Source organism: Amblyraja radiata, chromosome 4, assembly GCF_010909765.2.
Source record: "Amblyraja radiata isolate CabotCenter1 chromosome 4, sAmbRad1.1.pri, whole genome shotgun sequence".
Taxonomy (NCBI): Eukaryota; Metazoa; Chordata; class Chondrichthyes; order Rajiformes; family Rajidae; genus Amblyraja; species Amblyraja radiata.
In genome coordinates, this window is record NC_045959.1 from 105177921 (window position 1) to 105203897 (window position 25977).

Below are 25977 nucleotides of genomic sequence, written 5' to 3' on the forward strand. Positions count from 1 at the left end.
TTCCACCATTTTCTGCTTTTATTTCGGGCTCAATTTTACACAAAAAAAAATTTAAATTGTTGCAGGATGATAACTAGGCAAACACATTTTGGGAAGGTGAGAAGGGTGGCGAGGGAAAGAGGGATATTGTTGTTTACCAGTGTGATTAAAATTTTATTTTAATTTTTTTAATTTGGGGCTATCAAGTGCTTTATCAGTTATGGTGATAATACAGTTTCTGGATTCTCCCGATAGTGTAATAAGTAACTTCTCAGAATGGAAATCTGCATTCCTGAAGAAGGGTCCCGGCCCAAAACGTCGCCTATCCCGTTCCCTCCACGGATGCTGCCTGACCTGCTGAGTTGCTCAAGCATTTTGTGTTTTGCTCAAGATTTCAGCATCTGCACCTCTTCGTGTCTCCGAAGTGCATTCTTTGCCTGATCTTCCTTGCTCGTTTCTTCAATTGTGTACTGAAACATCCCAGCAAGTCAGCTGTATCAAGCCCATTGTCAAAAGATAGGAATAAAACCTGGCAGGTCATCCGCCACCAACTTAAGGCACCAGTTTTAGACCAAGCTCCCAGCCCCAGCAGCTTGGCATTGTCCTTCCCATAAATATTTGTGATCTTGTGCCCAATTAGGGAAAGTTTTCCCACAAACCAGCCCAGAGCAGGCCGGCGCAGTCTATATCCCTTCTTCATTTCAATGCAATGTTGGGAAAATTACCTCTGTGAACATGAATGCATTCACACGGATACTGGTCATCTCCCTCTTGGTACGGCCGTGTCAAGCACGGAAATCTGGCTCCGATTCTCACACCGCTCCCAGCTCCATTATAATATTTCAAGATAAAAGTCTCTGGAGCTCTCAATATAATTTCTCACCAGGTAAATAAACTCTGTGTACTATCAAAACGCTTTGAGATGTTTGTTAGTTGGAGATGTATATAAATGCTCTAGGAATGTCCAAAAGCAACTCTACTAGTAGTCTTATAAAATTGTCCTAACCAGCATAATTGTGGTTGAAAGGATACTTATGGAACAATCTACCTTTTTGATACCCGTGGGACCAAATATGCAAAGAAATATCTGGCTCACTGAAACTAATGGACTGTGAAACTGTGTGGAGGATGAAAACAGATGGGCAGAAGGTCAAAGCACTGTGATTCTCACATTAGATGTTGTGACCATTTGAGTCCGATTATATTCTGATATCCAATTTTAAAGATGGACTTTTCCCAGAACTGCTTACCCATTGCTTGCTAAGCTTGTCGGCCCTTCTTGCGGAAAGAACTGAGCATTTCACAAAGTACAAAAATGTGCATGTTACTGCTGAGCACACTAACAATTAACTAAACTATTTCCCCCACTTCCGGCATCCGAAGGTGAACAGGGCACTGACTGATTCTTTTCCATCCAGAATCTGTTTCTTCAAGACAGTTGTTTGGCGACTTTTGGTCGAAAGTAGAATAGTTCTAAATTAACCGTTTATGACTCATGCTACCCGTCATCGCTTCCAGTTTCAGAAATTAGTTGTCCCTTTTCCTTCAGGCGTTTCACTAAACAACTCGTGATCCCCAGAGCACCGCCTTTGAGGAAGCGGACAAAGTTATCCCCGATTAGCGGACCCATAGCAAAAATGTTATCCTCTTTGGTGCACTCAAATGTGTAGGGATTAATGTCAATGGGATTTTGCTTACAGGAAATGGGTTTACTTGGATCTAATCCCAGGTGCTTCCCATGCTCTTTAAGAAAGGACAAATTAGGGTAGGTACCTATCAGCACCAGGGCCATTGAGATACTTAGAACGATGTTCCTTCCTGAAGTTGGTTGAAGAGTGCATTTCATATCTGGTAGGAACGAGACGATGCGTGTCTCGGGAAAGCTCGTGTAGTTAGAGTGGGAGGTGTTGATGTAGCCCTGCTTGCACATCTTGTGATAGACCTTGTGATACTCAGGATAAAGCTTCTTTGGAAGCTGCTTGAAGATCAGGGCTGGGTCGGTGACGCTTTTCCGGAAGGCGTGAACGACGGGGACGCTGTGGCGGTGCGCGCACAACACCGCGTCGGCCGCGGTCAGCCCGGCCCCCACGACGAGAACGGGATCCGACGCCTGACCCACCTTGCAGCTTTGGACGGCCAACTCGAAGGCCGAGACGTTGTGAAAGACAAAGGGCAGGTCTTCACCCTCCACCCCGAGTCTAGCTGGTAAGTCGTATGTGCCGGTGGCCAAGACAACATTTTCAGCATAAAGGCAAAAAGGCACATGTGATCCATCTCCAATTCTCTGATATCCTCGGACTTCCCAAAGGCTGGGAGGCAATCCATTGTCAGGCGTAAACAGCTGCGGTGTGGTGGAATCTATTTTGACGCTCTTCGGCATTTTGCCCTTTGCACACTTCTGATCTTGCTGAATCTTTGAGACAGAAGTGACACAGGTATTGTCAATAAAGTTTTTCTGCAGACCCATAATCTTAACATAGTCTTTATAATATGAAGCCAATTCTTCTGTTGTTGCTCTATCGTTCATCAGGTTCCTGTGGAAAACATATTGATATCAAATTAAAACTGTTACTAGATCGTCAAACATTAATGCTTGACATAGTTGCTGTTACAATTAGTCTATCAATTGGTATGCTGTTGCGAATAAATTATGTCTGTGATTCTTGAGGGATTAATGAGGTGCAATTCATTCATTTCTTGTCATTACTGGAATCATTAATTCATTAATTTTATGGTAATTACTGGATCCACGTGTGTGGAACACATGGCAATCTACATCGGGATGATTTAGACTTTACTTTAGAGATACAGCACGGAAACAGACCACTCTGCCCACCGAGACATCTCTGACCAGTGATCACCCCGTACACTAGCACTATCCTACACACACTAGGGACAATTTACAATGTTTTAACCAAACCCAATTAACCTACAAACCCGTATGTATTTGGAGTGTGTGAGGAAGCCAGAGGCCCTGGAGAAAACTCATGTGGTCACGGGGAGAACGCACAAACTCTATACAGATGGCACCTGTAGTCGGGATCGAACCCGGGTCTCTGGCGCCGTAAGACAGCAACTCTACAGCTGCGCCACTATGCTGCCCTTGTGCAAGTTGAGGAGGGAACTATGAGGCGAAATGTATCAAATGCTCTTGGCCTTCAAATATTGGGGGATACTTCTGATGAAAGACATCAATGGACCTTGCAGAAGGTACACATCGCAGCAATGAGGCTCTGGTGGAGGATAGAGTGAATTTTCTCAAAACGTCTCGAGGACATATCTTTAAGGTGAGATGGGCAATGTTTAAAGGAGTTGTGCGGAGCAGGATTTCTTTGTAGAGAGTTGTCTGTGCCTGGAATGCACTGCCAGGAATGGGGGTGAAGGCAGATACTATAGGGGCATGTAGGAGACTTTTAGATAGGCACATGGATATACAGGAAATGGAGCGATATGGATCACATACAGGCAGTTCAAATTAGTCTAAATTGGCACCCTATTCAGCATGGACATCGTGGGATGAAGGGCCTGTTCCTAAGCTTTCTCAAAAGTTTAGTTTAGAGCTGCAGCATGGAAATAGGCCCTTCAGCCCACCGAGTCCATGTTCTAGCCTTATGTGAAAGATGATGTCATTCACGAAATTGATTAATTCTGTCGACAAATTCACGTCATCTTTTCTGTCGACAAATTCACGTCTCCTACGTGTCCCTATGGCATCTGCGTTCACCTCCATTCCTGGCAGTGCATTCCAGGCACACACAACTCTCTACAAAGAAATCTTGCCCCACACGTCTCCTTTAAACTTTGTCCCTCTCACCTTAAAGATGTTCTAAGCAGGCATGGTAGAAAGTCTATACGTCCGTAAACATTTCCTGGCACATTGCACAAAGGAGCACCTGATCAATATTTCCCCCAGACATAATGAATTCTTAACATCAAGCTGGACTAAGCTTTAGGCCAGGAAGTACATAGCCATGAGTTGCTGTGGAGCTAGTTGGAACAATTTAGATAACATTTCACAAACAAAGGATTTGTAAGATTAGTAATGGAAGCTAATTATTTCCACCTGCAAAACTAGTTGGATGTGGGAGGAGAATATCAAACCAATACATTTCACATAATGGTTTGAAATATTATCTACGCTCCAGGAGCATTGGCGTGCCAAGGTCATCACAGAATTATTGGAAAGAATATATGTTGGGTTTTTTAAAAACATAATACGATTAATATATGTTGGTTTTTTTAATACCATTAAATGAACCAATAATTAGGTGTCATTTGACCTGTTTTTTTCCCCCATTCAAATTTCCTCGACCCTCAGCGATGAAGGTGTTATTTGGCACACTTGCTTTCCTCTGTCAGGGCACCGAGTAGAAAATAGACACAAAATGCTGGAGTAACTCAGCGGGACAGGCAGCATCTCTGGAGAGAAGGAATGGGTGACGTTTCGGGTCCGTCCCAGTCTGAAGATGGGTCCCGAACCAAAATGTCACCCATTCCTTCTCCCCAGTCATGCTGCCTGAGTTACTCCAGCATTTTGTGTCTATCTTAGGTTTAAACCAGCATCTGCAGTTCCTTCCTACACTGAGAGTTGGGATGTTATGTTACAACTGTACAAGTCGTTGGTGAGACCACACTTGGAGTCTAGCGTGCAGTTCTGGTCACCCACTGCCATTAAAGGTAGACACTAAATGTTGGAGTAACTCAGCGGGACAGGCAGCATCTCGAGAGAGAAATGGGTGACGTTTCGGGTCGAGACCCTTCTTCAGACCGGTGTCATTAAGCTGGAAGGGTGGCAGCAAAGATTCACAAGGATGTTACTGGAACTGGAGGGCTTAAGTTGTAAAAGAGAGGCTGGGTAGGCTGGAACATTTTTCCCGTGAGCACAGGAGGCTGAGGGGTGATATTATAGAGGTAATGAAATCATGAGGGGCAAAGATAGTTATTATTAAAGTCAGTTATCCAGGATTAGGAAATGTGAAACTAGAGGCCATCGTTTTAAGGTGAGAAGAAAAAGATTTGACAAGTACCAGAGGGACAACTTACTCGCATGGTGAATGTGGAATACTATGTCAGAAGAGGCAACAGAGGTGGATAAAACTAGCTATGTGGGAAAGGTTTAAAGGACATTAAGGAAAGGGTTTGAGGCATATGGGCCAAATTAAGGCAAACGGGCCCAGCTCAGGTATACAATTCAGGTAGACAAGCTTGGTTTAATTTAGTTTAGCCTAGTTTAGTTTAATTTAGATTAGAGATACAGAGTTACAGGGCTATCTGGACTAGCACTGGAGGTTCACCTGCACCTCCTCCAACCTCATCAGGCCCTTCGGCCCACTGAGTCCGCGCCGACATGCGATCCCCGCACACCAATACTATCCTACACACACACACTAGGGACAATTTACAATTTTACCGAAGCCAATTAATCTACAACCTTTTGGAGTGTGGGAGGAAACCCTAGCACCCGGAGAAAGCCCACGCAGGTCACGGGCAGAACGTACAAACTCCAAACAGACAGCGTTTGTAGGCAGGATCGAACCCAGGTCCCTGGAGCCTTAAGGCAGCAACTCGATCGCTGCGCCACTGTGCCGCAGCTTTGGTCTTGCACTTATGGTCCTGTTCCCATGCTATACAAATCTTCCAATATTTTACAATCCTTAATTGTCACTACTTTGGGCTAAAATAGAGTTGGATGCCTTTTAAAACTGCAGCTTTATTTCGATCTATATTTTACTTTTGAATAATTTACTTTTGTGCCTTTCCTTCTGACAACATAAACAGTGAAGAAAATATATCTATGATAAGCCATCTACCGATACTCTCCTCTGCCTAGCGGAGCTGGCCCTTACCCTTAATAACTTTTCGTTTGACTCCTCCCATTTCCTCCAAATACAAGGCTATGGGCACGTGCATGGGCCCCAGCTATGCCTGCCTCTTTGTAGGGTACGTCGAACAATCCTTGTTCCAGGCGTACCTTGGCCCTATCCCCGAGCTCTACCTCCGCTACATCGACGACTGCATTGGTTCCACCTCCTGCACCCGCACACAACTCACTGACTTCATCCATTTCACCACTAACTTCCATCCGGCACTCAAATACATTTCCCTACTGGATCATTTCCGCCATCTCCCTACCATTTCTTGACCTCACTATCTCCATCGCAGGTGATAGATTCCTGACCGACATCTACTATAAACCCACTGACTCCAATGGCTATCTGGACTGCAATTCTTCCCACCCTGCTTCCTGTAAGAACTCCATCCCCTACTCCCAATTCCTCCGTCTACACTGCATCTGCTCCCAGGATGAGGTGTTCCACACCAGGGCATCGGAGATGTCCTAATTCTTCAGGGAACGGGGGTTCCCCTCTTCTACTATATATGAGGCTCTCACCAGGGTCTCTTCTATACCCCGTGACTCTACTCTCTCTCCCCATCCCCCCACTCGTAACAAGGGCAGAGTCCCCCTAGTCCTCACCTTCCACCCCACCAGCCGTCACATACAACAAATAATCCTCCATCATTTTCGCCACCTCCAACGTGACCCCACCACTCGCCACATCTTCCCATCTCCTACCCTGTCTGCCTTCCGCAGAGACCACTCCCTCCATAACTCCCTGGTCAATTTGTCCCTTCCCACCCGAACCACCCCCTCTCCGGGCACTTTCCCTTGCAACCGCAAGAAATGCTACACTTGTCGATTTACCTCAAGGACCCAAGCAGTCTTTCCAGGTGCGGCAGAGGTTCACCTGCACCTCCTCCAACCTCATCTATTGCATCCGATGCTCTAGATGTCATCTGCTCTATATCGGTGAGACCAAGAGTAGGTTTGGTGATCGCTTTACCGAACACCTCCACTCGGTTCGCAATAACCAACCTGATCTCCCGGTGGCTCAGCACTTTCTGTCCTCGGCCTCCTCCATGGCCAGAGTGAGGACCAGCGTAAATTGGAGGAGCAGCACCTCATATTTGCACCCCAGCGGTATGAACATTGACTTCCCTAATTTCAGGTAGTCCTTACTTTCTCCTCCCCTTCTCAGCTCTCCCTCAGCCCACTGGCTCCTCCTCTTCCTTTCTTCTTCTCGCCCCCCTACCCCCCACCCTCACATCAGTCTGAAGAAGGGCTTTGGCCCGAAACGTTGCCCGTAGCCTTCGCTCCATAGTTGCTGCCTCACCCGCTGAGTTTCTCCAGCATTTTTGTCTACCTTATCAAAGTGGACATATTATATGCTGCCAAACTTTAAACAAATGGGTTCAGAAGGAACATTCTTTTTATATCGATACCTCTGAAGGGATTAATACGTACATCAAATCCTAGAATCTGGATCATCATAACCCCGACAAGAGCCTTCAATTAAATGCACATTACTTAATATTTCCTTTGGCTTAAAAGTTAAGAGTGATTTAATTTCCTGCAAATGGGTTTATTTCCCCTGTGTATAATTATTTTGAGAAATACTTTGAAGACCTATTGTCTATCATAAATATTTCTAGCAAGTTTTGTTTTTGTGAACACAGTCTGTAACTGTGGAAAAAAAGTGTCACATTTCAGAACATGCTACATAGAACAGTGCAACATAAGAACAGGCCCTTCGGCCCACAATGTCTATGCTGAACATGATGCCAAGATCAATTCTTGTCTTCCTGCATATAATCCATATCCCTCCATTCCCTGCATATCCATATGCCTATTCCAAAAGTCTCTTCCAACAAACAATCCAGGTCTGTCCAACCTCTTCCGACAGCTAACACCCACTAATCCAGGGAACATTCTGATAAACCTATAAGGCGCTGGCTGGTAAGGCCGCATTTGGAATATTGTGAGCAATTCTGGGCAGCATATCAGAGGATGGATGTGCTGGCTCTGGAGAGGGTCCAGAGGAGGTTTGCAAGAATGATCCCAGGAATGAGTAGGTTAATCGATGATGAGCGTTTGTCGGCACTGGGCCTGTACTCGCTGGAGTTTAGAAGAATGAAGGGGGACCTCATTGAAACATACAGAATAGTGAAAGGTTTGGATAGAGTGGATGTGGGAGAGTCTAGGACTAGAGGTCATAGCCTTAGTATTAAAGGACATTATTTTAGGAAGGAGATGAGGACAGATTTCTTTAGTCAGAGGGTGGGTAAATATGTGGAATTGTTTGCCACAGAAGGCTGTAGAGGCCAAATCAGTGGATATTTTTAACGGCAGAAATAGATAGATTTTTGATTAGTATAGATGTCAGAGGTTATGGGGTGAAGGCAGGAGAATGGACTTAGGAGGGAGAGATTGATCAGCCATGATTGAATGGCGTAGACTTGATGGGTTGAATGGCCTAATTCTACTCCTATCACTCAGGACCTTATGATCATGCCATCCTGACTCTCATATGCCCTGACCTATGAAAGTAAACATTCCATATGCCTTCTTTACCACTCTATCTACTCGTTTTTCCACTTCCAGTGAGTTTTACTTGGACCCCATGATCCCTCTGTACATAAAAACACTTTGTCAAAAATGTGGAACAATATTTAGAAAGGTAAAGGGGCGTTGGAAATATATTGAAAATTTGGCCGACGTAGGTTTCCCAATGACAGCCACAAATGCTCTGATGGCAAAATGTTCAGTCCTGAAGAAGGGTCCCGACCCGGAATGTCACCCCATCCATTCTCCAAAACACGGATGCTGCCTGACCCGCTGAGTTACTCCAGCACTTTGTGTTTTGCTTTCAAGACTCCAGCACCTGCAGTTCCCCGTGGTTCGATTGTTAACTTTCTTTCAGTCTCTACAAGGCGCTGTTGACTTACTGAGTATTTCAGGCAAATGAAAACATTCCGTGTTTTCATTTCAAATTTCAAACATTCGGAGTAATTTGCTCTGGTATTAGCTTTTCTCAGCAAATATTTTACAATGTATTTGTACCTCCATTTACCATTGGTCCAGTCTTTTAGCTTCAAGCCTGGTAGCTCCATCCAATTGTTCAGGCTAATTGTTAGCATGGACCCTTCCATCATCTAAAGACACAGATCATTTGTCCATTATTGAGAGATTAAATAAAGGGGTCCACAGCACTGATAGAATTTATGGTTGAAAGAATACAAGATCTAATAAGTTATACAGATAGCTATTGTGGATAGATATGTGCATTGTTCATAAGACTGAGGAGCAGAATTATGCTATTCGGCCCATCGGGTGATCTATTTTTCACCTCTCAACCCCATTCTCCCCGTAACCTTTGACACCCAGACTAATCAAAAGGTAATCAAGAAGGTTTAGAGAGGGTGGCAGAGTTGCACAGCAGTAGAGCTACTGCCTTACAGCGCTAGAGAACCGGGTTCGATCCTGACTAGTGGTGCTGTCTGTACAGAATTTGTACATGGTTCCTGTGACCACATGGGTTTTCTCCGGGTGTTCCAGTTTACTCCCACACTCCAAAGACATACAGGTTTGTAGGATAATTGTCCAGTGTCGCTCGCATGTAGGGTAAGTGCTAGTGTGTGGGATCACTGGTTGGCGCAGACTCAGTGGGCCGAAGGGCCTATTTCCACGCTGTATCTCTAAAGTCTAAAGTAAAGTCCACTCAAGACTCAAGATGTACTTTCTTTGGCTCAGGCTTTGGGTTATCCTGAGAGTCTGAAAGGCTCCTTATCAGAAGAAGTCCTTTACCCAGAGTCTTTTACCCAAGGGCAGGGAATCGAGAACCAGGGGACATAGGTTTAAGGTGAGAGAGGCAAGATTTTAAATGAACACGAGGGACAATTTTTTCACTCAGATGGTGGTGAGTATTATGGAACGAGCTGCCGGGGGAGGTAGTTGAGGCACGTACAAACAGCAACATTTGGACACTTGGGCAGCTACATGGATAGGGAAGGTTTCGAAGGAATTTGGGACCAATGCAGGGAAAATAGGACTTGCGTATATGATGCGTCTTGATCAGCATGGACAAGTCGGGATGTAGGGTCTGTTTCTGTGCTGAACACCTCTAGGTCTCTTTGGTGACAGTCCTTTCACTTAGTACCTGAAATCCCATCCTCCACGAGACCCGCCCTCTATTTCTGTGCCTGTTGTGTGTGAAGTTCTCTAAGAGTCCAATCCTGACCTGAAATGTCACCTATCCATTTTCTCAGGAGATGCTGCCTGTCCCGCAAAGTTACTCCAGCACTTTGTATCTATCGTTAAATGTACTTTCGTATTCCATCTGCCCACCCCAGCCCAGGCAGTATCTCGTGTGGGAAGGAACAGCAGCTGCTGGTTTACACCGAAGATAGACACAAAACTCAGTGGAGTCATTCAGCGGGACAGGCAGCATCTGTGGAGAAGGAATGGATGCCGTTTCAGGTCGAGAAGAAACGTCACCTACACCTTCTCTCCAGAGATGCTGTCTATCCCCGTTGAGTTACCCAAGCATTTTGTGTCTATCCAAGCAATTTCTTCCTCATTCGCATTAATAACATCAGTACTTCTACCTTGCGGTGCTGGATCGAAGGGCCGAATGGCCTACTCCTGCACCTATTGTCTATTGTCTGCCGTGAAGAGATGGCTGCCGTGAAGAGAGAGTGGACGCTGGCGCGCTTTGGCTGCCGCTGCTCCCTCTTCACACTGTGTTTTTGATTTTCTGTTTTTGGATTGAATTCTGTTTTTAATTTGTGTCTCTGTGATGTCTTTATTACTTGTTATATTCCGATTATATGTTATTCCGATTACTATGTAAGGTGTCCTTGAGATGTCTGAAAGGCGCCCATTAAATAAAATGTATTATTATTATTATTATTGTCTATCTTTGCTGAGCTACAGAACATTATGCTGCCTGGATCAGATACCTACATGCCATGCACCACCAGGCAGTCCTTTCCCCAGCACTACGTGAGGAATGCCGTTGTGTTTCTCTAGTTTCCACTGTAGGACTGAAGGATAATCGAACCTAAAGTCTGCTTCAGGATGAAGGAGGGTATCAAAGAGCAGTGCCACTGGGTTCGAAGACCTGCCTTCAAGCCCTTCCGAAAGGTATTCCAAATCCTGAAAAAGATAAATATATCAATAGTATGCAAGGATTCTTCTTGCAATAATAGTATCTTAAACTTTAGAATTTAAAGATACAGCATTGAATCAGCAAATTTGCAGATGGCACAAAGCTGGGAGGCAGTGTGAACCATGAGGAGGATGCTATGAGGATGCAGGGTGACTTGGACAGGTTGGGTGAGTGGGCAGATGCAGTTTAATGTGGATAAATGTGAGGTTATCCACTTTGGGGGCAAAAACAGGAAGGCAGATTATTATCTAAATGGTGTCAAGTTGGGAAAAGGGGAAGTACAACGAGACCTGGGGCTCCTTGTACATCAGTCTATGAAAGTAAGCATGCAGATACAGCAGGCAGTGAAGAAAGCGAATGGCATGTTGGCCTTCATAACAAGAGGAATTGAATATAGGAGCAAGGAGGTCCTTCTGCAGTTGTACAGGGCCCTAGTGAGACCACACCAGGAGTATTGTGTGCAGTTTTGGTCTTCAAATTTGTGGAAGGGCATTCTTGCTATTGAGGGAGTGCAGCATAGGTTCACAAGGTTAATTCCTGGGTTGGCGGGACTGTCATATGGAGCGGCTGGGCTTGTACACTGGAATTTACTCTGGCATTTCTGGAATTGTGAACCTGTGAAATTCTCTGCCTCAGAGGGCGGTGGAGGCCAATTCTCGGGATGCTTTCAAGAGAGAGCTAGATAGGGCTCTTAAAGATAGCGGAGTCAGGGGATATGGGGAGAAGGCAGGAACGGGGTACTGATTGTGGATGATCAGCCATGATCACAGTGAATGGCGGTGCTGGCTCGAAGGGCCGGATGGCCTACTCCTGCACCTATTGTCTATTGAAACTGTAGATACAGTGTGGAAACAGGCCCTCCGGCCCACCGAGTCGGCGCCGAACAGCGATCACTAGCACTTTCCTATACACTGGCGACAATTTACAATTTACAATTCCACCGAAGCCAAATAACCGAGGCCCTATGTATTTTCAGTAAGTTACCTCCAATTAAAGGCTCTTCTAACAGAGCCAACATACCAATTGACATTCCGAAACATGCGCTACACCTGTATATAGGAAATCGTTGTCAAGGATATGCCGGGCCCTCTGAATATAAACAAATGCTAATCGCACAAAACCCAATATGATAATTACCAATCATTGTACTATAAATAGTTCATACCAATGTTTTCTGCCTTTTGTTTCTTCTTAGCTCTACCTGAATATATAGAACATAGAACAGTACAGCTGAGGAATAGGCTCTTTGGCCCACAATGTCCGCATCGAATGTGATGCCAGATTAAACCAGTCTCTTCAGCCTGCATGTGACCCATATCCCTTGATTTCCAACATATCAATGTCCCTATCCAAAAGCCTCTTAGATGCCACCATAATATCTGCCTCCACTAGCACTCCTGGCAGAGTGTTTGAAGCACCCACCACTCTCTCTACAAAAAAACATGTCCACTCATATTAAAGCTATGCCCTCGAGTCTCTTTAGGCTTTAGAGTTCCAGCGACACTGTGACTCCAAGTCCATATTGTAATCTGCAAAGCCATGATAATTTCTCACCGCTGAATACAGAGAAGTGTGAGGTGTTGCATTTTAGGACTTCAAACAAGGGCAGGACCTACACAGTGAATGGTAGACCTCTGGGTAGTGTTGTAGAGCAGAGGGATCTAGGAGTACAGGTGCATGGTTCCTTGAAGGTCGAGTTGCAGGTAGATAAGGTGGTCAAAAAGGCTTTTGGCACTTTGGCCTTCATCAGTCAGAGTATTGACAATGGACAATAGGTGCAGGAGTAGGCCATTCGGCCCTTCGAGCCAGCACCTGAGTATATAAGTTGGGAGGTCATGTTGCAATTGTATAAGACGTTGGTGAGACCGCATTTAGAATATTGTGTTCAGTTCTGGGCACCATGTTATAGGAAAGATATTGTCAAGCTTGAAAGGGTCCAGTGAAGATTTACGAGGATGTTGCCAGGACTAGAGGTTGTGAGCTATAGGGAGAGGTTGAGTAGGCTGGGTCTCTATTCCATGGAGCGCAGGAGGATGAGGGGAGATCTTAGAGGTGTACAAAATCACGAGAGGATTAGATCAGGTAGATGCACAGAGTCTCTTGCCCATGGTAGGGGAATCGAGGACCAGAGGACATAGGTTCAAGGTGAAGGGGAAAAGATTTAATAGGAATCTGAGGGGGTAACCTTTTTACACAGAGTGTGGTGGGTGTATGGAACGGGCTGCCGGAGGAGGTAGTTGAGGCTGGAACTATAATCGTTTAAGAAACTGTTAGTCAAGTACATGGATAGGACAGGTTTGGAGAGATATGGACCAAGCACAAGCAAGTGGGACCCGTGTAGTTGGGACATTGTTGGCCGATGTGGGAGAGTTGGGCCGAAGGGCCTGTTTCCACCCTGTATCACTCTATGAACAGGCAGCGGTAGAGTTGCTGCCTTACAGCGCCAGAGACCCGGGGATTGATCCTGACTACAGGTGCTGTCTGTACGGTGTTTGTAAGTTCTCCCCGTGACTTTTCTCCAGGTTCTCCGGTTTCCTCCCACAATCCAAAGACGTATAGGTTTGTAGGTTAATTGGCTCCAGTAAAATTGCAACTTGTCCCAAGTGTGTAAGATAGTGTTAAGGGCCTGTCCCACGAGCATGCGACTCCATGCGGCAAGCGCGACCTAAAGGGCCGGTCCCACCAGCATGCGCCTGCATGCGGCAAGCGCGACCTGACGCGGTCGCTTGAGCTGTACGGCCTCGCGGGGTCAGTCCCACTTCGATCGCCGGAGCCGTATGGAGTTGTGCGGAGCTGGTCCCGACATCGCACGGGGCTCCGAAAAACTGACCGTGTTAAAAAATTCCGCGCGGCAACAGCCTGCCGGCCCGCAGCCGCCTCGACGTCGTACGTCACGCGCGAACTTCCCGCGGACTTCGCTCGAACTTCATGTCACTCACTCGACCTCCGCGCGGCCCCCGCTTCTGGTTTGGTTGCGCTTGCCGCATGCAGGCGCATGCTGGTGGGACCAGCCGTTTAGGTCGCGCTTGCCGCATGGAGTCGCATGCTCGTGGAACAGGCCCTTTAGCGTATGGGATGATTGGTGGTCGGAGCGGACTCGGTGGGCCGAAGAACTTGTTTATGCACTTTATCTCCAAAGTCTAAATCTTGTCATGCCATGCTTAACAAATTTAACCTACAGGTGACATAGTGAATGTTTAAAATATTCCACTTTGAAGGTGTTTAATTTCTGACATCATAAATTTTGTATGTAACCTTTATTGTCCACACTGCTAAACTGTAATCTTTTTAATGTAATTTAAAATAGAAAGATTATCGTTTAGTAGTCTGAAAAATTAATAGAAAAAACAAAATAAACTTGCATTGACAAATTAAAGTTTTGTAGTCTGAAAAATTAATGTAAAATAAAAAATAAAAACATGTTAGAAAGATTAAAGGTTAGTATAGTTTTGTATATTTCAAAATTGCTCAATATTAATAGAAACTAAAAAGGAATCAAAAATGAATGCATAAATGCACGAAACATTGGTTGTACAACCAACCTGATCTACAACCGAAAAATGAATTCCTTCTTCCAATTTGTTGTGAAGGATTGGGTTTGGATGTACAGCTCCAGATGCCATGAACGGTCTGTATCCAGACAGCAGGTAGGAAAGACATATTCCAGAGGGACCATTTCCTGCATTGGGAAAGTTTTGCAAAATTGTTATATTAACATAAAAGTTCTTAGACAAATTTAAATCAAAATTTGACATTGACTTCAACTTTCCTGCAGATCAATGTGAGGAAACATGTTTTTCATATTTCATGTCATTTTATTATCCGTTGATTGTAAACTCATGCCAAACATATAAGGGAGCTGGGGAAGGGGCAAACAATACAGGTTTCATCCTTCAAGAAAAGGAATAGGTGACGTTTTGGGTCTGAAGAAGGGCCACGACCCAAAATGTTACCTAATCCTTCTCTCCTGACCCACTGAGTTACTCTGGCATTTTGTGTTTATCTCTGGTGTAAACCAGCATCTGCAGTTCCTTCCTACACAACCATTCAAGTTTGTTTGCTACAGAGGCCAAGTTAAAATAGTCACCTACAACTTTTCACTTAATGTTAAAATTCACCTTTTTAAAAAAATCTCAAAAATGAAATTGCAAAATAATTAAGAATATAAAACTGAATATTTCTACGTTGGTGTGTGACAAAATAATGAAGCATTCATACATAGCTATCCCAAATTAGTTTGTGAAACTATTTCCAAGTGATTAAATTAAATGCTTAATTACTGTTATCACTTGTGCAAAAGTTTTAAAAAATGTATTAGTTTGAAGAAGGGTCTCGACCCGAAACGTCACCCATTCCTTCTCTCCAGAGATGCTGCCTGATCCGGAGTTACTCTAGTATTTGTGTCTCTCTTCGGTGTAAACCAGCATCTGCGGTTCCTTCCTGCACTTTATATTTTTATTTGTGATTTGAAATAGTACTAATAAAACAATTTTGGGCAGGTTTCAGGTTTGTACCAATGTGGTCTGTCCACAACACAGGACAATCAGAATGATATGATGACTAGTGAGTAATGTGTGGTTCCCGTACAAAGCTGCTGACACAACCTTCTGTCCTTCATTTCATAGCTGATCTGCCTGCAAATGGTGTAGGCTATATATGCTACCCAGGTCTTTGGGCAAGCAATTCCAATGCAAATCCAGCAGCCTTTGACAGCTCATGATCAGAGACATTTAAAAACAATTGGAATTGACCAAGGTAAACACAATCTATTCTAAAAAGTTAAAAAATAAAAAGTTAAAAATTTAAAAATCTCTAATTTATTAAATGATAAATATACAGAGAAAACCAAAAAAAATTGTTTAGAATTAGGGACTTATTATTGTCATGTGTATCACAGGGTAAGATTGAAAAGCTTTGTTTTGCATGCTCCAGTCCAGTTAGATAATACACAAGTGCTGGGATAACACAGTGGGTCAGGCAGCATCTCTGGAGGACATGGATGGGTGACCTTTCAGGTCAGGGCCCTTCTTCACACTTTTCCGGGTCTGAAATGTTGCCCAACCATGTCCTCCAGAGATGCTGCCAAAAGGGCCTGTCCCACTTTCCCGAGTTACTCACGCATTCTCCCGAGTTTTCCCCTTGATTCAAACTCGGAGATGCCAGCCGTAGGTACTCGGGGCTATTTTTTTTACTCGTGGACATTTTTCAACATGCTGAAAAAACGTCCCGACTTACCTGATGCCCCGAGTACCTACGGCTGTGGCATTACGAGCCGCTACGAAATATCTACGGACTCCTACGGACATTCCCCGAGTTTGAATCAAGGGGAAATCTCGGGAGAATTCGTGAGTAACTCAGGAAAGTGGGACAGGGGCTTGACCTGCTGAGTTACTCCAGCACTTCATGCTAATTTGGTAAACCAGCACCTGCAGTTCCTTGTGTCTCCAAGTCAGACAATGCCATGCAAAAATACAATCAAGCCAAACTCAGGTTCAATACATGGAGCAAAGGGGAAGATACAGAGTGTGGACTGTAGTTCTCAGTTCCAGAGATGACGTCCAATGCCCACAATGAGATTGAGGTGAATCAGGCAGTACCTTAGCTAATGGATGGACTGTTCAGAAGTCTGATAACAGGGGACAGAAATATTCCAAAGTTTGGTGGTAGTGAGTAATACCTTCGTGGTTAAGGTAGGCAATCCGACTTAAAGGAACCAGGCTGTGCTAAATATACTGGTTAAGTCTGTTGGAATGTTGGGAGCCTGGAAACAAGGCATATCTAGTCCAATAAGTTGGAGTTATTAACTTGGGTAAGTTATTGCTGACTTGAGTAAGTCCTTGTCTGAGTGAAAAAGTGCAAAAATTCACACATCTAACTTTCAAGCATTCCATATTTCTGCACTGTACCCCTTAGCCCAGTGCTTAAAGCTCTGGAGTAGATTGGAATAACATGTTTTGACTGGTAGATAAATAAGAATGCCTACAGTGAGCCAAGGCCAACTAGGTCTCAGCACACTGATGCAATTATAAAGAAGGCTCATCAGCGCCTCTACTTCCTGAGAAGATTACGGAGAGTCGGTATGACAAGGAGGACTCTCTCGAACTTCTACAGGTGCACAGTAGAGAGCATGCTGACCGGTTGCATCGTGGCTTGGTTCGGCAACTGGAACATCCAGGAGGGGAAAAGACTACAAAAAGTTGTGACCACTGCCCAGTCCATCACCGGCTCTGACCTCCCCACCATCTAGAAGGGATCTATCGCAGTCGCTGCCTCAAAAAGGCTGGCAACATCATCAAAGACCCACACCATGCTGGCCACACACTCATCTCTCCGTTGCCATCGGGAAGAAGGTACAGGAGCCTGAGATCTGTAACATCCAGGTTCAGGAACAGCTGCTTCCCCACAGCCATCAGACTATTAAACACAACATCAAATAAGCTCTGAACAATAACAGTCTATTATTATTATTATTATTATTATTGCACTATATCTGCTTATTTATTATGTATATGGTCTATGGTCTATAGACACACTGAACTTTTATCTTCCGTTTTGTATTATGTTTACTGCAGCAAGTAAGAATTTCATTGTCTTATCTGGGACACATGACAATAAGACTCTCTTGACTCTTGAGAGTGTGTGCATTCAGACAGCATTTACACTTTTATAAGATTCATAGCTAGTGAATTCTTTTTACATGGAGAGGAAGTGAAATGCAACATGGAGCTATATCTCACAAGCAACACGTGGAATTCTTTGCCACAGACGGCTATGGAGGCAATGTCAGTGGATATATTTAAGGCAGAGATAGATAGATTATTGATTAGTACGGGTGTCAGGGGTTATGGGGAGCAGGCAGGAGAATGGGGTTAGGAGGGAGAGATAGATCAGCCATGATTGAATGGCAGAGTAGACGGTGGGCCGAATGGCCTAATTCTTCTCCTGTCTCTTATGATCTTATGAACAGAGAGATAAATATCTCGGCAATCATTCACAATTGGGAAATTTGCCCTTGAGAACATTTCGTTTCAACTAAATGTCACAACTGACAAACTGTAAACCAACTATCTATCCGTAGCCCTTAGATTAGCGGACCTCAATATGGCGATCATGACACTGATAATAATGAAACGTTTTAATCAAACAAATCTCTTGATGTGAAGGACAAAGAGAAAACTGTAGCCAGAGGGAGAGGTTGGATAGACTTGGATTGTTTTCTCTGGAACGTCAGAGGTTGAGGCGAGGCATGATAGAGGACTATAAAATAATGAGAGGCATAGATAGGGTAGACAGTCAGAACCTTTTTCCCCAGCGTGGTAATGTCCAACACTAGAGGGCACTGCTACAAGGCAATAGGGGGAAAGTTTAATGGAGATGTGAGGAACACGTTTTATTTTTACACAGAGACTAATGGGGCCTGGAATGAATTGTCAGGGGTGATGTTGGAGGAAGATATGATAGTGGTTTTTAAGAGGCTTTTAGATAGGTACATGGAGGTGCAGGGAATAGAGGGATGTAGATCACGTTCGGCACTAACATTGTGTACCATTACGATGGATGTGGAGTGGATGTTTTCACTAGTGGGAGAGTCTAGGAACAGAGGTCATAGCCTCACAATTAAAGGGCGTTCCTTTAGGAAGGAGATGAGGATGATTTTTTTTACACATCTGTGGAATTCATTGGAATTCATTGGAATGCCACAGAAGGCCGAGGAGGTCAAGTCAATGGATATTATTAAGGCAGAGATAGATAGATTCTTGATTAGTCTGGGTGTTAGGGGTTATGGGGAGAAGGCAGGAGAATGGGGTTAGGAGGGAGAGATAGATCAGCCATGATTGAATGGCGGAATAGACTTGATGGGCTGAATGGCCTAATTCTGCTCCAATCACTTATGAACATTGTCGGCCGAAGGATCTGTTCCTGTGCTGTACTGTTCTATGTTCTATGTGGCATTGTTGCCTGCATTTATTTTCTGTCTCTCACCGATCTGGAGTTGGCATTAATGGGCAAATCCTCCTTTCCTTTACAAAGGCCAGCACCTGTATCTGCTTGCTTGCGAACAATGCTACTGCTAGGATCAAAATAATCATATGTGGGGGAGAAAGGCAGAGAGAGAACGTACCGATAACGACGACGGGGACATTTAATGAGACGTCTCCCAGGAGAGTGGCTTCTTCCAGTAGTGGCATTGCTGCCTCGTTGGGACCGTAACAGAGCAGAGCCTCTTCTGTCACTTGATTTTCACACTCAATCTTCACAGGTCGCAATTCTGCAGTCGATCAAATCAGCTGAAGATAAACAAGGCGAGTTAACTGCCGTGATCTTTTAATTTCTTCAATTATAAACTGTTAAACACACGTGCAAACTTTGTGTCAAAATGTGCAAACATAGCACAGCGATAGAGTTGCTGCCCTACAGCGCCAGAGTCCAGGGTTCGATCTGTGCGGAGTTTGTACCTTCTCCCCGTGACCGCGTGGCTTTTCCCCGGGTTCTCCGGTTTCCTCCCACATTGCAAAAGGTTTGTAGGTTAATGGGCTTCTGTATAATTGCCACTAGTGTATAGGGTATGGATGCGAAAGTGGGATAATGTTGAACTAGAACTGATAGAGCTACTGCCTCACAGGGCCAGAGACTGCGTGGGTTTTCGCCGGGTGCTCCAGTTCCCCCCACGTTCCGAAGGCGTGCAGGTTTGTAGGTTAATTAGCTTCTGTAAGTTGTCCCTAGTATGTGGGACTAGAACTAGTGTGAACGGGTGATCGCAGGTCAGGGTGGACTCTGTGGGCCGAAGGGCTTGTCTCCACGCTGTATCCCCAAACTAAACTAAATTAAACTAAAACCCTTCCAAGTCTTTTCGTACCCTTTCTCGATTAATGCCACCCTTTTTACCGAGTGATCAAAATTGCAGACCATTCTCCAAGTGTGGTCTCACTAATGATTTGTACAGTAGTAACACAATGTCCCAACCCCTGTACTTAGTGCTTTGTGTCAAACTGTCCAAACAGTTCAGGTGAAAGGAGTATATATTTACAACATAACTTTCCACAAAGGTTATTACTTTCGGTTTGACATTGGCCGAAGTGATCCAAGGGAGCTGAGTAAACTGTAATCTGCTGAATTGTGAAGGAGCTCCAACACTACATGTTGGTGTAGCTTTAGCTTTTCAACCTGTGTCAAAGTAAAATCCTGCCATTTTCACACAAAGAGTGGTGGGTGTATGGAGCAAGCTGCCAGAGGAGGTAGTTGAGGCTGGGACTATCCCAACATTTAAGAAACAGTTAGACAGGTACATTGATAGGACAGGTTTGGAGGGATATGGATCAAGCGCAGGCAGGTGGGACTAGTGTAGCTGGGACATTGTTGGACGGTGTGGGCATGTTGGGCTGAAGTGCCTGTTTCCACACTGTATCACGCTATGACTATTTGATTTTTCTTAGTACATAGCTTTATTTTAGCACGGTGGCGCAGCTGGTAGAGCTCCAGAGACCCGGGTTCGATCCTGACCTCGGGTGCTGTCTGTGCAGAGTTTGTACGTTCTCCCTGTGGCCGCGTGGGTTTCCTCCGGGTGCTCGGCTTCCCTCCCACATCCCAAAGACGTGCAGGTTTGTAGGTTAATTGGCCCTCTGTAAATTGCCCCTAATGTGTCAGGAGTGGGCTAGAAAGTGGGATAACATAGAACTAGTGTGAACGGGTGATCAACGATTGTTATCAATGGTGGGTTACATAGAAACATAGAAAATAGGTGCAGGAGGAGGCCATTCGGCCCTTCGAGCCAGCACCGCCATTCATTGCGATCATGGCTGATCGTCCCCTATCAATAACCCGTGCCTGCCTTCTCCCCATATCCCTTGACTCCACTAGCCCCTAGAGCTCTATCTAACTCTCTTAAATCCATCCAGTGATTTGGCCTCCACTGCCCTTTGTGGCAGGGAATTCCATAAATTCACAACTCTCTGGGTGAAAAAGTTTTTTCTCACCTCAGTCTTAAATGACCTCCCCTTTATTCTAAGACTGTTGCCCCCTGGTTCTGGACTCGCCCAACATTGGGAACATTTTTCCTGCATCTAGCTTGTCCAGTCCTTTTATAATTTTATATGTTTCTATAAGATCCCCCTCTTCCTTCTAAACTCCAGTGAATACAAGCCTAGTCTTTTCAATCGTTCCTCATATCCCAGGGTTGAAAGGCCTGTTTCCATGCTGTATCTCTAAACTAATCAGCATCATTTATATTTGCGGTTTCTTTAGACTTTTGAGATGTGGTGTGGAAACAGGAGGTAGTCGCGGCAGGTACTTCTTCTTCTTGCATATGGCGTGCACAGCCTAAAGTTGTAGGTTAACTTGTTCTATTTGATCTATTTTTTGTGCACGTCGGGTTGTTGAAACAGGGTGGACCACGTGAAGGTTGCAATCTCCCACCCCGAGGCACGTACTATCGCAACGTTTAAGGAATGTTTGCACATGTATAAATGTTTAAATTTAAAAATTTAAATAGATAGGACAAGTTTAGAGGGATATTGGTCAAACGCAGCCAGGTGGGATGGGACATGTTGGTCAATGTCTCACACACACACACACGATAAATTGTTTTGCTTGCTTGCCATCTCAGACCAATAGTTGGCGCAGTAGAGGAAACTCTTGGAGACACAAGAAACTGCAAGATGTTTGAATCTTGAGCTCAACACTTGAGGGGAGACTTAATAGAAGTGTATAACATTATGAGAGGCGTAGATAGGGTTGACAGTCAGAACCTTTTTCCCGGGGTGGAAATGTCCAACCTTTTAGTTTTGTGTTCAGTTTAGTGATCCAGCGCAGAAACAGGTCCACACCGACCAGCGATCCCCGTATACTAACACTATCCTACCACTAGGGACAATTTACAATTTTTAACCAAGGCCAAATTAACCTACAAACCTGTACGTCTTTGCGGCATGAGTGGAAACCAGAGCACCCGGTGAAAACCCATGTAGTCACAGGGAGAACGAACGTACACACTCCACACAGACAGCACCCTTAGACAGAATCGAACCTGGGTCTCTGGCGTTGTAAGGCAGCTACTCTACCACTGTGCCACCCCAAAATGTTTAAACTACCTATAAACCAATCCAGGGAATGTACTATCAGGATTAATAGACCGAAACATTTGAAAAATTCCCAAATAGTTCCCAGGTCCAATATTGGACTTTCCCCACCATTAATTTCCTGCGTAATGTTAATTTGGCCAACCTAATAACTCAGAGGGTGTCAGGGGTTATGGGGGGAAGGCAGGAGAATGGGGGCGAGGAGGGAGAGACAGATCAGCCTTGATTGAATGGCGGAGTAGACTTGATGGGCCGAATGGCCTAATTCTGCTCCAATCACTTATGATTATTTGATAATAATGAAAATGATGCCCAGGCAAGCATTATTCACAGTTGTCAGAATAATAGGGGATATAAACAATTTCCATGACCCTGGCTCTGTGTCTCGCCATGCCTCAGGTATAGGTCAGCCATTTGATTGTCTGGGTCTGCATACAATGCTGAGGCTCACATATTTCGGATGATTAATCTTCATACGAAAACGGATTGGAAGTATTTAGCACAGTATAATCCGTCTGGGATTCAGTTATTTGTGTCATTGCTTAAACATACACAGTTCATCGTTTCTAGCTCCCATTGTTCGCTCAGCATTATTTGTGCTCAGCAATTCTTTTATCTGTGTTACCAATTATCTTGTGCGGTCCTGCATGGCAGGAAACTTGGCAAAATACTGTTCTCTGGCTCCCACTTTAAAAGATAAATGCTTCACTTTTCTCACTGGACGTCCACCCAACTTTGTTTGCTGTTGAGGGCGAGATGGTCGCTATGCTATTGTGTCAGGTGGTAATTCGAACCCAAGGCACTCACCCCGAACACACCTTCCCCTCAGGCAAGAAGTGTACAAAAGTGTGAAAACGCACACCTTCAGATTCAGGGACTGTTCCTTCCCAGCTGTTATCAGGCAACTGAACCATCCTATCACCAACTACAGAGCAGTCCTGAGCTACCATCTACCTCATTGCAGACCCTCGGACTATCTTGAATAGGACTTTAGACTTTATCTAGTTATTCCCTTTACCCTGTACCTGTACACTGTGGACGGCTCGACTATAATCTTATGTAGCCTTTTCGCTGACTGGATAGAAGGCAACAAAAAGCTTGTCACTGTACCTTGGTGCTCGTGACAATAAACTAAACTAAACATTAGTAAAAGTCCAGTATCTTTCGGTCCGGGCCATCTTAAACTGTGCACAAATTAACCCTTTCATGGCCGTACTAAAAAATCGATATATCAATTTAGATTGTTATTGCCAAGATATGAAATGTAATAGTTGAGAAGTATTTTCATTGAACAATTTTTTCACTTCCTTTGAGTGTGTTATCTCGGCCAGATAACCATGAACAATGAAGATAGTTTCCCAGCTCACAAGTCAGTTCTTGCTAAGCGGCAATATTAATGAACCAACTGGTGGTAGATATTAACAGTTTCTATGCAGCCAATCAATTTTTTTTTTCCTTTTGCCGAAACTGAAAGGCACTGGTTGAACAGACAAAATACCTTAGGTTAGATTCGGGGGGGGGAAAAACAAAATAAGGGAAACATGTTCCAAATAGGAGGTAAATAAAAGGATAGCACAGTGACGCAGCTGGTAGAGCTGCTGCCTCACAGCGTCAGAGACCTGGGTTCGATTCTGACCTTGGGTACTCTCTGTGTTGAATTCGCACGTTCTCCCAGTGACCAAAACGCCGCAGCGAGACTCCTGACGGGCACCCGAAAAAGGGGCCACATCACCCCGATACTGGCCTCTCTCCACTGGCTCCCTGAGCGGTTCCGAATACATTTCAAGATCCTTCTTTATGTCTACAAAGCCCTTAACGGGCTTGCCCCCACCTTCATCAAAAGTCTGCTTACCCACACCACCTCCAGGTCCCTCAGATCGGCCGACTTGGGGTTACTGAACATCCCGCGGTCTAGGCATAAGCTCAGGGGCGACCGCGCCTTTGCGGTTGCAGCTCCTAGACTGCAGAACAGCATCCCTCCTCCCATCAGAACTGCCCCCTCCATCGACTCCTTTAAGTCGAGACTTAAAACCCATCTTTACTCTCAAGCCTTTCTTGACGTCCTCTGAGTGAGGGCTATATGTATGTATTTATGTATGTACTTAATCTATGAACCAATGTTGTATAACGTTAGTACCCCCACCAATGCAAAGCCCTTTGTTCAACAAGAGTTGTTTTTTAAATGTACTATAGAAATAAAAGTGACTTGACTGCATGCGTTTTCACCGAGTGCTCCGTTCCCTCCTACATCCCAAAGACTCGTGGGGTTTGTAGGTTAATTATCGTCTGTAAATTGGCCCGAGTGTGCAGGGAATGGATGAGAAAGTGGGATAACGTGGAATGTTATCATGGAATTGGCGATAGGTGGTGAAGTTGGTGAAAGTGTGACAACATGGAATTGTTGTGACCATTCCGATCGACGGCCGGCGTGGACTGGGTGGGTTGAAGGGCCTGATTCCATGCTGTATCTTGAAACCAAACTCAAATGAGAAAAGAGTATTGTGATGGCTTGAGCTATAGGGAGAGGTTGAGCAGGCCAGGACTCTATTCATAGGAGCACAGGAGGATGAGGAGTGAATGTATGAGATCATGAGAAGAATAGATAGGGTGAATGCACAGAGTATTTCGCCCAGAGTAGAGGAATCCAGATCCAGAGGACATAGGTTTAAGGTGAGGAGATGGGAAAGATTTAATAGGAACCTGTGGGGTAACTTTTTTTTAACACATGGAACGAGCTGCCGGAGGGGGTGGATGAGGCAGTTATTATCGCAATGTTTAAGATAGTTACTTGGATAGAATAGGTTTAGAGGAATATGGGCCAAAGGCATACTCGTGTAGATGGGACATGTTGGGTCGGAGTGGGCAAGTTGGGCCGAATGGCCTGTTTCCGTACTGCACGACTCTAACTCTATAACTGCACAGAATTCAAACAGTTAAAATGGGAATCTACATCCTTTTTGGATATGTAATCAATGTATTTTCAGAAAGATGGTGCAAGTTTAGAGTACCCTCGCCTGCCCGGGTGGTTTGGGCGGAGTGTCTACTTGTTCTAGCCCCAGTGGCAAAATTCACCTGTTTTTCACTCAAGATGTCCCATGACTACATCTGGGCAGAAACGCAAGCTGGCAGCAGCACCCCGAGTGTAGCCTTTTTCCTTCTCCACATGCCACTCTATACCAAAGATCTTATCCGCTTTAAGATCTTTGCTCTATACGACCTAGGGGGAGAGGGGGAAAAAAGCAGGCTGATTTTTGTTTGAAATTGCATGAACTGGAAATCACATGCGAGACGCAGACACGTACAAACTGCAGACCAGTTAATAGCCGCAAAACATCTGCCGTGCAAACTACTAGTCCATGGCAGCGTTTAAATAAATTAAAAAAAAAAAAAAAAAAATCTAATCTAGAAACAGCTCAGGCAGCGAGAAATTGCAAGTTTGCAACGAGGTAATGAAACTGACCCGCTCCGGTAGATTTCACACACTCACTGCTCTATCTACAGCGAACAGCGACCCACGCCACGGCACCTCTCTCTGCGACAGTCAGTGCTTGTAAGGTCCAGACACAAGGATTGCCCCTCAGGCGAGCCTGCAGTTTTATTCTTTATGCTGCCTGCCGGCGATGAGATGGCCTGAGCGGCTAGATCGGGGGAGGGGAGAAGAACCATGAAACATTGCTCTCCAGCTTCTCTGCTTCTCTGCTTCTCTCCCACCACCCCCGGCAGCGTGACACTGCAAGAGGCGGAGCTCTGATGTAAAATATCCAGAAACTTCGCGAACATCGCTGGCCCAAATCGACCAATAAGGCAATTCCGACCAACCTTCAACCTGGAGTAGAAAATGTAATATTTTATTGGGATCTTTGACCAATGCAGGTCTGGGATCTTTGACCAATGCAGGTCTGGGATCTTTGACCAAT

The 25977-nt window shown here is 44.8% G+C and overlaps 1 protein-coding gene across 3 annotated transcripts; it reads right to left on the bottom strand.

Annotated features, from left to right (window-relative positions):
• osgin2 (oxidative stress induced growth inhibitor family member 2) lies at positions 1-25792 on the bottom strand. Of its 3 annotated transcripts, XM_033020167.1 has the most exons (7): positions 25521-25792; positions 25133-25277; positions 19108-19273; positions 14528-14664; positions 10781-10972; positions 8879-8970; positions 1-2513 (listed from the first exon to the last, which is right to left on the bottom strand). In XM_033020167.1, exons 3-7 carry the CDS (start codon positions 19172-19174, stop codon positions 1478-1480), a joined length of 1524 nt encoding a protein of 507 aa, XP_032876058.1. In that variant the 5' UTR covers positions 19175-19273; positions 25133-25277; positions 25521-25792; the 3' UTR covers positions 1-1477. The 3 variants fall into 3 exon arrangements, with proteins under 3 accessions (XP_032876058.1, XP_032876059.1, XP_032876060.1); XM_033020168.1 differs by lacking the exon at positions 25521-25792 and having other exon boundaries at positions 25011-25231; XM_033020169.1 differs by lacking the exons at positions 10781-10972; positions 25521-25792 and having other exon boundaries at positions 25011-25231.
• Between the last annotated feature and the right edge of the window lie 185 nt (positions 25793-25977).